The following is a 10,919-nucleotide window of genomic DNA, read 5'->3' as shown; positions in this document are numbered from 1 at the left end:
GTGACGGAAGTCGCCTCCACTTCCGCCCATTCCTGGGCGGGGCTCGCTCCAAAGCTTCTCGCTGCACTTCCGGTCTGCCCCGCCGCTGCCGTGGCTCCAAGATGATGGAGACCGAGCGACTCGGTGAGGGGGAGGGGGTGGAACGAAGGAGTAGTCAGGGGGTGACCCTTGACCTCTGACCTCTGACCTTCCCTCTGTAGTGCTACCTCCTCCAGATCCCCTGGATCTACCCCTTCGGCCGGTGGAGCTGGGATGCACGGGGCGCTGGGAACTGCTGAATGTGCCTGGGGCACCAGAAAGCACTGTGAGTGAATGTTAACTCTAACACTGAGCTTCAAACCTCCTCAATTCTCCTTACTGTTGGACCCTAGCATAACCTCGTTCTTCTGTTTCTGGACTCCTGTCATCTGGGCCTGCCTTGTGCTGAGCAGACCCCAGCCCAGTGGACCAGCTATGGGTCAGAGCTCATGTGAAGGCAGAGCAGGGAGTGCTGGGGTTACCTGAGCTCTGAGAATTACTCTTTCAAATATGTCTTTTTTCTCTGGAGTCACCTTCTGTCTCCAAGCACCAAGGCACCGGTTGATAGCTGGCTTTTGAGGTCCTGACTCATCTTTAGTTCTGGGCCCCCTTTCCCTAACACTAGTGATTCTCAAATTTAAGTGTACCTTGTAATTAGTGGTGGGGATTTTTAAAAATACAAATTCCTAAGCCCAATCCCAGAGATTGTGAAATTATTGTATTTTGTGTTGTATTGTAATGTATCAGTAATTGTTGTTGCTGGTAAATCAGTAGCAGGTAGTTTACCCTGGAAGACAGGATGATCTTTGGAAGATACTGTTTCTGCTTGGTTGTCCTCTTTGGTCTGGAATGTCTGCTGCTTCTGATTTGAACACAAATTCCATCACTTTCTTTTTTTGTTTGTGTGTTATGCTCTTATCCTTACCTAATGTCTCTCATCTTATCCTTTACCAGCTTCCCCACGGCCTCCCTCCCTGTGCCCCAGATCTGCAGCAGGAAGCAGAGCAGCTGTTTTTGTCATCTCCAGCCTGGTTGCCTCTGCATGGTGTGGAGCACTCCGCCCGGTGAGGAGTCTGGACTAGGGAGGTAGGCCCCTGAAGAAAACTGGCACAGGAAAGAAGGAACACCTGAAAATTATGTTCCTTTTCTGCAGAAAATGGCAGAGGAAAATGGATCCCTGGTCTCTCCTGGCCACAGAGGGGGCCCCAGTGCCCTCCGACCTTCAGGCCCAGAGACACCCAACCACAGGCCAGATTCTGGGCTACAAAGAGGTAAGAGGTCAGAGACCACAAGAAGTAGAGTTGGGAAGGGATCAGAAGCAATCTCAGCCTCACTGGGGCTGTGGTCTTTTGCCTCAGGTCCTGTTGGAGAATACGAACCTATCGGCCACCACCTCCTTGTCTCTTCGCCGGCCCCCAGGGCCCATCTCCCAGTCTCTGTGGGGGAATCCAACACAGTACCCATTCTGGCCAGGTGACTTTTATGGAAATGGAATGGTAGGGGAGAGTGCCCTCAGTCTTCAGGAAGGGTTCCCCACTCATCCTGTAACTACCACCCCCGCACCCCATGAATCTCTATTTGTCCACCCGCTCCCTAGGTGGAATGGATGAGCCCACTATAACAGATCTGAGCACTCGGGAGGAGGCTGAGGAGGAGATAGACTTTGAGCAAGGTGAGGTGGTACGGGCATGGACCCTTGGGAGTGGGGCTGTGAGTCTGGGCCCTGATTAAGAGGGGCCCCAGCCTATCATATAGGGCTGCTCCTTGCCCTTCTGTGCCTTTGAGACAATTAGAAAAAGGTATCCTTGTCATAACAGTCTTCAGTGTCACCTGTCAGAAAGTTGTCCTAAGTATCCCATTTGCAACGTCTGTGCTGTGAATGGCATCCTGTAGGTTTGAGTAACGTGTGACTTGTGTGACTCTGTGTAGTAGTGGTGATTCTGTCTGTCTTTGTCCTTCAGATCTTCTTACTGTTCCGCCTGGCTTCAAAAAAGGTGTGGACTTTACACCAAAGGGTGAGTTTTAGCTTTGAGATGGGGCATAGAAGTGGTTCCCTTCTCCTGCAGAACAGAGAGGGATGTGACCAGGTTTCCCTTTTTTCCTTGCTCCTCAGATCACCCAGCTCCAGCTTCTGGCTTGCTCAGCCTCAGTCGTTTGCTGGAGCCTCTGGATTTGGGTGGGGGAGACGAGGATGAAACTGAGGCAGTGGGACAGCCAGGAATTCCCAGAGGGGACACTGTGGCCGCCTCCCCCTGCAGTGCTTCCATGGCCCGAGCAAGCAGCTTGGAGGACTTAGTGTTGAAGGTTGGTGGTTCTGGGCGGTTGAGGCAGGAAAGAAGGGGTCTTACTGGGGGGCTGAGGGTGAGGTGGGGTGGCTGGGTTGGTTGGGTCTAAGAGGAAGACTGGAGCATCTTTTGGGAGGAGTGGTAATGGAGAGCTATTTGACTGTATCTTTATCACTCCTATCCACGGCTTTTGCAGGAAACATCCACAGCTGTATCCCCTCCAGAGCCCCCCAAACCCCCGCCTCAGGAGCAGTGGGCGATTCCTGTGGATGTCACCTCCCCTGTTGGTGATTTCTACCGCCTCATTCCCCAGCCGGCCTTCCAGGTAGGCTGGCCCGGTCCTCACATCCTCCCCTACCTCTTTCCCACTGTTCCCTTTATTTCCTCTACCAGCCCAGGCCAGATGCCTTCTAGGTCCTTCTTCGACCTCAGTCCTGGTCTTCCTTCACTCTGGCATGCCAATGCCACCTTACACGCCCCAGGAGTAGGAGGCAGGAGGGCCCCTTTCCCTTCTCTAACTGCCATCTGTTTCTCTCTCCCACAGTGGGCATTTGAGCCGGATGTGTTCCAGAAGCAGGCCATCCTGCACTTGGAGCGGCACGACTCTGTTTTCGTTGCGGCTCACACATCTGCGGGGAAGACCGTTGTGGCTGAATATGCCATTGCCCTTGCCCAGAAACACATGACTCGGTACAGGTCCCCTCCCCAGCCTCCCCTTTCAGCAGCTGGTCCTGGCTTCTCCCATACCCTTTCTGCTTGTTATCTCTTCTCCGCCTCTCCCTCATCGTTGAGATGAGAGGTTTGGAGAGAAACGGAGACAGGGACTAGAGCGAAGCAGGAGGGTGTGGTGGGGAGAGCATCAGGTTCGGAAAGGGTCGGGCTACAGAGTTTCTGTGGGGTTGTGTCGTGAAGGAGAATGTGAGGGCAGTTTGGGGAAGATTGGGGACACCTGAGCTCTGGCATGCCTCTGGGAGGGCTCAGGGTGGAAGAGGTGGTGCCGCCCAGGAGGCTGTGGGGGCTGACCGACTGACTTCATGTCCTCTTCCCAGCACCATTTACACATCGCCCATCAAGGCTCTGAGCAACCAGAAGTTCCGAGACTTTCGAAACACATTCGGGGATGTGGGATTGCTCACTGGGGATGTGCAGCTGCACCCAGAGGCCTCCTGCCTCATTATGACAACAGAGATCCTTCGGTGAGAGATAGGCACTCAACACGGGTGGATTTTTGGTCAGGAAGGTGAGGCTGCTCCGGACAGCATGTTCACTGAGGACAGGGTGGAGTCAGGAGCCCCTGGGGAGTCAGCCTGTGGCCTCTTCTCCCCAGCTCCATGCTGTACAGCGGCTCAGATGTCATCCGGGACCTGGAGTGGGTCATCTTTGATGAGGTTCACTACATCAATGATGCTGAGGTAGGGGGCACGGGGGCCCCAGGCTCTAGTAATCCCCTCCTGTGGGCCTCGATCACGCACCCTTGTGGACCTTACTGCCTTCTTTGCCCCCCGAATGGAACCCTGTGCGTGTCCCTAGGGGCAGAAGAGCAGCCCCCTCTGAGCTGCTGGTGAGTGGTGTTCTTTCTCTGTGCCCAGCGTGGGGTTGTGTGGGAGGAGGTGCTCATCATGCTCCCTGACCACGTCTCCATCATCCTTCTGAGTGCCACCGTCCCCAACGCCCTCGAGTTCGCTGACTGGATCGGGTGAGATGCGCGCCCTGGGAGGCTTGGGTGGATGGCACCATGGCCCTCCTTGGTTGGGGGAGAGGGTGAAGATGATCATAGTGAGGACAGTGGTCAGGTCTTGAGGGTGGAGAGAAGGAAGGGATGGGTTGGGCCATGTGTCCTACTCTAGTGGCTGCAGGACCCCGCTTGGGTTCAGATCATTTTGTGCACTGGGAGAGGGGATGATGGGACAGCCTTCCAGTCTGGCTCCCAGAAAAGATTGGGTGAAGCCAGAGGGGGAATGTAGTGGGGACGTGCATCCCTTCCTGCACTCTCGCCCCTGACCTGCTCTCTTCTCCCTACTCAGGCGACTGAAACGTCGCCAGATATATGTGATCAGCACTGTTGCGCGCCCCGTTCCCCTGGAGCATTATCTCTTCACGGGGAACAGCCCCAAGACCCAGGGGGAGCTCTTTCTGTTGCTGGACTCCCGAGGCGCCTTCCACACAAAGGGGTAAGCTGGAGATGGGGCAGAGTCAGCGCTGTGACCCGGGTGTGACTGTGATCACCGACCCGCCCCGTGTCCCAGGTACTATGCTGCTGTGGAGGCCAAGAAGGAGCGGATGAGCAAACACGCCCAGACCTTTGGGGCCAAGCAGCCCACGCATCAGGGGGGGCCCGCACAGGTGAGAACTGGCAGGCTTTGTACCTGCTACCTGTACCTGTTTCAACTCTGTCCATTTTTCCTGTGTTCTCCAGAGGTTTGGACTTGAGCTTTGAATACTGTCCAACTTGACATGGCTTCACTTCCCCTTGCCTTGCCCCTGACTAGTTCAGGGACTCAGCCTTCGCCCCTTTCTACCCTCTTTTGCAGGACCGCGGTGTGTACCTGTCCCTTCTGGCCTCCCTCCGCACCCGCGCGCAGCTGCCTGTGGTGGTGTTCACCTTCTCCCGGGGTCGCTGTGATGAGCAAGCCTCGGGCCTCAACTCCCTTGACCTCACCACAAGTTCAGAAAAGAGTGAGATTCACCTCTTCCTGCAGCGCTGCCTTGCCCGCCTCCGTGGCTCTGACCGCCAGCTGCCCCAGGTATGGATGGGGGTCTTGGAGACTGGTTGGGAGAGGATTCTCCACCACCCTCTTCCTGACCATGGGCCTTGGCTCCCTGCAGGTCCTGCACATGTCCGAACTTCTACACCGTGGCCTGGGTGTGCACCACAGTGGCATCCTGCCTATTCTTAAAGAGATCGTGGAGATGCTCTTCAGTCGAGGCCTGGTCAAGGTACACACACTGGTAGAAGGGGGACTCCTCAGCCCTTGCTGCTTGCTCCAGGGCTGCCCGGAGGGTGGAGGGGCAAGGCTTTAGATAAGACAGTGCAGTGGTTAAGAACTTGGGCTCTGGGTCCAGACTGCCTGCGTGTGAATCCCCGCTCCACTACGTACTCACTGTGGGACCTCAGGCAAATTCCTTCATCTTCCTGAACTTTAGCTTTCCTGTCTTCAAATGGGGGTACAGAAGATAGGTATGGCAGTATTCGGAAGAGAAACCCAAAAAGTTAGCAAGTGTTTGAAAAGTTAGTCATTAGAAAAACGCAATTTAAAATACTCAACAAGAAATGACTTTACAGCCACAAGACTGCCAACATTTAGGAAACTGGTGAATGCCAGGTGTTGCCAGATGTTGGAGATGATAGGATTATATAGGTGTAGCCCTTCTGGAGGGCACCCTGGCATTCTTGAGGCAAAACTATGTATAATATACTCTTTGATCCTAAATTCTGTTTCTGGGTATATAATGCAAAGAAGTTCCTACCCTGGTCTGTGAGTGAAAATGTCCACTCTTCCTTTTGTTGGCTATAATCTTGTGGTAGGGTGCTGTGGCACCAAGGTGCCGTCACCGGAAGAGCGGTAGGGCATTGTCAGGGGTACGCCCCACATTGCTCTGCAGCCCCGGGCAACAGTGGATTTGGTATAACCACAGGCGCTGGGATGGGTGTTGAAAACACTGTGGCAGAAAAGAAAACACGAGATGCATGACTGCCGTTATGTTATGATTACTTTTCGTTTGAGTACAGTTGACACACACAGTGTTACATTAATTTCGGATGTAAAACATGGTAATTCTTCTTCTGATTATACAGTAGACGTAAGTTTACCTGGTATGCTATGCTTACCACAAGTGTAACTCCCGTCTGTCACTATCCGTTGCTATTATTAGTATCATTGGCTATATTCCTTATGCTAAACATAAGGAAGGGTGCATGTATCATTTTGAAATTTTTTTAGTGAGTCGTGGGAGAGGGGCAGAGGGAGAGAGAATCTTAAGCAGGCTCCATGCCCAGCGCAGAGCCCAATGCAGGGCTGATAGGGCTTGATCTCACAACCCTGAGATCATGACCTGAGCCAAAATAGAGTCGGACGCTTAACCAACTGAGCCACCGAGGCACCCTATCATTTATTTCTTGACTTAGGGTATAACTGCCTTTAACGTGGATTATAAATTCATGCATTCAGAATAGGGTACAATCTGCAAGAATATAATCACACAGAAAGATATTCTACCCTGGGATGATTGATGGTGGAGGGATGGGAGTGAGCTATGGGGGTTACAAGAAAAGAAGTAGAGGGGTCCCCGGGTGGCTCAGTCTGTTAAGCATCTGCCGTCAGCTCAGGTCATGATCCCAGGGTCCTGGGATCGAGCTGCATTGGGCTCCCTGCTCAGCGAGGAGCCTGCTTCTCCCTCTTCTTCTGCCTGCCGCAGCCCCTGCTTATTCTCTCTCTCTCTGTCAAATAAATAAATAAAATCTTAAAAAAACAAAGTAGATAGTTAAATAGATAAAATGAGGAAAATACAGTGCTTGCACTATGATTGGCCCTGAAAGTTAAATGAGATCCTGCGAGTTAACTGTCTGGGACTTAGCCTCGGCTACAAAGTAAGGTGCACTTGGCTAGGGTGGGGTGTGTTGCACCACTTTGCTGAAGCTCTCTTCCCCCATTCCAGGTCTTGTTTGCCACAGAGACTTTTGCCATGGGTGTAAATATGCCTGCCCGAACAGTGGTGTTTGACTCCATGCGGAAGCATGATGGCTCTGCCTTCCGGGACCTGCTCCCTGGAGAGTACGTGCAGATGGCGGGCCGGGCGGGCCGGAGGGGCCTGGACCCCACCGGCACTGTCATCCTGCTCTGCAAGGGCCGTGTGCCTGAGATGGCAGACCTGCACCGCATGATGATGGTGAGCCGGCGTGGGATGGGCTGAGCTGGGAGGGCCCCAGCTCCAGGCACTGGCCCAATTCTCTCTTCCAGCCCTCTTCCCCTCCCCTTTCTTTGCACAGTTCACCCTTGAACAGTGTAGGGTTAGGGGCACTGACCTCCTGCACAGTCAGATAGCCACGTACAACTTCTGACTCCTGGAAAACTTAACTATTAATAGTGTATACTGTTGGCCTGAAGCCTTACTGGTAACAGACGATCAACACCTATATGTATGTTACACGTATTATGTGTTGTATTCTTACAATAAAGAAAGAGATAAGAAAATGTTATGAAGGAACTTATAAGAAAGAAAATACTTAGAGGACTGTACAATATTTACTGAAAGAAATCCACGCATAAGTGAACCCTTGAAGTCAAACCCATGGTGTTTGAGGGTCAACTGTACTTTTTCCTTTTGCCTGGGAGAAATCAAGGTCAGAGTGAGCAGATCTAAGGATTAGACTGAATATCATCTCTAGTCTATTATCAGTGTGAAGACAGAGCCAGGTGACCTTTGAGAGTCTCTTTAGTTTTCTTCCCTTATTTTGCAGAGGGGAGTAAGCGGTTTGTCTAGGGTCCCATGGTTGCAGAGAGGGGACGAGATCTGCTGGGAGTAGAACTGGTCCCTAAGGGGCTGGCTCAGGGGCAGCTGGTCCCCACCCCCCACCCCCGTCTCACTGGATTCTCTGACCCGGCCCAGGGGAAGCCATCACAGCTGCAGTCCCAGTTCCGACTCACATATACCATGATCTTGAACCTGCTGCGGGTGGATGCCCTCAGGGTGGAGGACATGATGAAGAGGAGCTTCTCCGAGTTTCCATCCCGCAAGGACAGCAAGGTGAGGAGGTTGGGATGACCAGTATACTGGGCAGGCAGTTGGGACAAGGGAAGCCAGGCTGGGAAGGGGCAGACATCTGGAGACCAGGGGGTGCAGGTGGGGAGGGTGGAACACTGGGGACTGTCCTTTCACACCTTCCCCCACTTCGGCCCAGGCCCATGAACAGGCTCTAGCTGAACTGACCAAGAGACTAGGGGCCTTGGAGGAACCTGACACGACTGGCCAGTTGGTTGACCTGCCTGAGTATTACAGCTGGGGGGAGGAACTGACAGAGACCCGGAGCCTGATCCAGGTGAGTGTTGTGGGGGTGATGGAGAAAGGGGGGAAGAGAATGGAACACTCTGGGTGCTCCTGAACCTAATCCCAGCCTAGTCTCTGTGTCCGTGATGCTTCCTTCTCTCTCCCCACTCTTTAGCGGCGCATCATGGAGTCTGTGAATGGGCTCAAGTCTCTCTCAGCGGGTAGGGTAGTGGTCGTGAAGAATCAGGAGTATCACAACACATTGGGTGTGATCCTGCAGGTGAGGGCAATGGAAACTCGGACCCTGGAGGGAGTGGGGGTGAATGGGGAAGGAGTTGGGTTAGGGGGAGGGAGGAAGGAACCTCATCCCCATCTTCCCCACTTGGCTGGGGGCAGTTGTAGTAAGAACTCATATGCGTTCTTGCTCTCCTTTCCTGTTGTTACCACTCTGTGCCTACCTCCCTGTGCCCTCCCGAAGACTGTTTTGACTTGGTTACCAGTCCATACTGGTGGGCTCTGCAGTTGCTTTATGATCACTGCCCGAGGGTGGGATCTGCTCCCGATCTTTGATCTTCGCTCCTCACGTTGCCCTGGCCTGGCCTCCCCGCTCTACCCTAGGTCTCCTCGAACTCCACCAGCAGGGTATTTACAACCCTGGTCTTGTGTGATAAGCCTGTGTCTGAGGACCCACAGGAGAGGGCACCAGCCACCCTAGATGTGCCCTACCCTGATGATCTTGTGGGATTCAAGCTGTTCCTGCCTGAAGGTGAACATGGGGCAGATGTCCGGGTTCCTGACAGCAGTGTGGACTGCTTGCTTGGGTTCATGGTAATGTTTGGTCCTGCTCTCCCCTTTTCACAGGACCTTGTGACCACACAGTGGCCAAGCTCCAGCCAGGAGATGTGGCCGCCATCACCACCAGGGTTCTCCGGGTGAATGGGGAGAAGATCTTGGAGGACTTCAGCAGGAGGCAGCAACCAAAATTCAAGTCAGGGATGCTGGGGGGGATCCTTTTCCTGGGGAGGGACCATGTAACAGGGTGTGGAGAGGTGCGGCTGGGCTGTAGGGACTTCTGTGGAAGAAAAGACTCTGCTCTAGGTTTCAAGACTTTGCTCCTTCCTCAGGAAGGATCCTCCCATTGCAGCCGTGACCACTGCTGTGCAGGAACTGCTGCGTCTGGCTCAGGCCTACCCAGCGGGACCCCCTACCCTTGACCCTGTCAATGACCTGCAGCTCAAGGATGTATCAGTGGTGGAAGGGGGGCTCCGAGCCCGGAAGCTGGAGGAGCTGATCGGCAGTGCTCAGTGTGTGCACAGCCCCCGTTTCTCTGCCCAGGTAGGGTCCTGGATGCCAGCTCCCAAGCTGAGAAGTGGGGGTGGGGGGTGGGTTTCCCTTCTGGACCCCTGTACGCTGGCCAGCCCCATCTCTGCCCTTGTCCTTGGTGCCTTCCTGCCCTGGGGCACGAGGAAGGCTAACGTGCTTCCGCTGGTGGCTGTCTGCAGTACCTGAAGCTGCAGGAGCGCGTGCAGATACAGAAGGAGATGGAGCGACTGCGCTTCCTGCTGTCGGATCAGTCACTGCTGCTGCTCCCAGAGTATCACCAGCGAGTAGAGGTCGGAGGGGCAGCAATGGGGGGTGGGGGGCTAGTGAGGGAGAAGATAGCAGGCTCCCAACACCTACCATCTTTCTTCAGGTGCTCCGAACCCTGGGTTATGTAGACGAGGTGGGCACCGTGAAGCTGGCAGGGCGGGTGGCTTGTGCCATGAGCAGCCATGAGCTGCTTCTCACTGAGCTCATGTTTGACAACGCTCTGAGTGCCCTGCGGCCAGAGGAGATTGCAGCCCTGCTCTCCGGCCTGGTCTGCCAGAGCCCTGGGGACCCTGGGGAGCAGCTCCCAAGCACCCTCAAACAGGTATGGGACACCCACTCCACTTTTCCCCCTTGGTTCTGGTGTTCCCAATTCCCATCCCTGGGTGTTCTCCAGGTGACCCCTCCAGCCCTGTTAAGTGCCCCTAAGAGCTGGGATGCCGCCTTCCTTGACCTGGGACTCTCCACTCCTGGAGAAGGCAGGCAGGGTCTGAGCCTCTCCTTCCCCATCTGCAGGGAGTTGAACGTGTCCGGGCTGTGGCCAAGCAGATTGGTGAGGTCCAGGTGGCCTGTGGCTTGAACCAGACAGTGGAGGAATTTGTGGGGGAGCTGAATTTTGGGCTTGTCGAGGTTGTGTACGAGTGGGCCCGAGGCATGGTGAGTCACTGGGGTTTTGTGGGTGGCGGGTTGGGGAGAGGCTGCCCAGGTCTACCACATTCAGTCCTCACCCTGCTTCCCTCACAGCCCTTCTCCGAGCTGGCGGGGCTGTCGGGGACCCCTGAGGGCCTGGTGGTCCGCTGCATCCAGCGCCTGGCTGAGATGTGTCGCTCACTGAGGGGGGCAGCCCGCCTCGTAGGTGAGCCTGTATTAGGTGCCAAGATGGAGACAGCAGCTACTCTGCTACGGAGGGACATCGTCTTTGCAGCCAGCCTGTACACTCAGTGAATGCCCTCTGTGTAAAAATGTAGTAATAAAATAGTAAGCCACCTGTGTGTACTGGAGGTGTTGGGCAGGGTTGACTCAGGCAAAAGACACAGCAAGAAG

The 10,919-nt window shown here is 54.5% G+C and overlaps 1 protein-coding gene across 1 annotated transcript; it reads left to right on the top strand.

The window, feature by feature from the left end:
• Window positions 1-41: 41 nt before the first annotated feature.
• On the top strand, window positions 42-10,874 carry SKIV2L (Ski2 like RNA helicase). The gene is made up of 28 exons (XM_046004132.1): window positions 42-123; window positions 201-304; window positions 973-1,082; window positions 1,172-1,289; window positions 1,377-1,491; window positions 1,616-1,690; window positions 1,980-2,033; window positions 2,132-2,322; window positions 2,500-2,628; window positions 2,848-2,993; window positions 3,353-3,499; window positions 3,631-3,715; window positions 3,893-3,999; window positions 4,328-4,474; window positions 4,550-4,646; window positions 4,835-5,047; window positions 5,130-5,240; window positions 6,960-7,190; window positions 7,911-8,048; window positions 8,203-8,340; window positions 8,464-8,568; window positions 8,907-9,054; window positions 9,150-9,276; window positions 9,413-9,623; window positions 9,791-9,901; window positions 9,982-10,200; window positions 10,392-10,532; window positions 10,620-10,874. The coding sequence occupies exons 1-28, from the start codon at window positions 102-104 to the stop codon at window positions 10,818-10,820; spliced, it is 3,741 nt and encodes a 1,246-aa protein (XP_045860088.1). The 5' UTR covers window positions 42-101; the 3' UTR covers window positions 10,821-10,874.
• Window positions 10,875-10,919: the final 45 nt, after the last annotated feature.

This window comes from Meles meles, chromosome 5 (assembly GCF_922984935.1).
Source record: "Meles meles chromosome 5, mMelMel3.1 paternal haplotype, whole genome shotgun sequence".
Taxonomy (NCBI): domain Eukaryota; kingdom Metazoa; phylum Chordata; class Mammalia; order Carnivora; family Mustelidae; genus Meles; species Meles meles.
The sequence above is the reverse complement of the archived record's forward strand: the minus strand, read 5'-3'. Positions and strand labels throughout refer to the sequence as shown.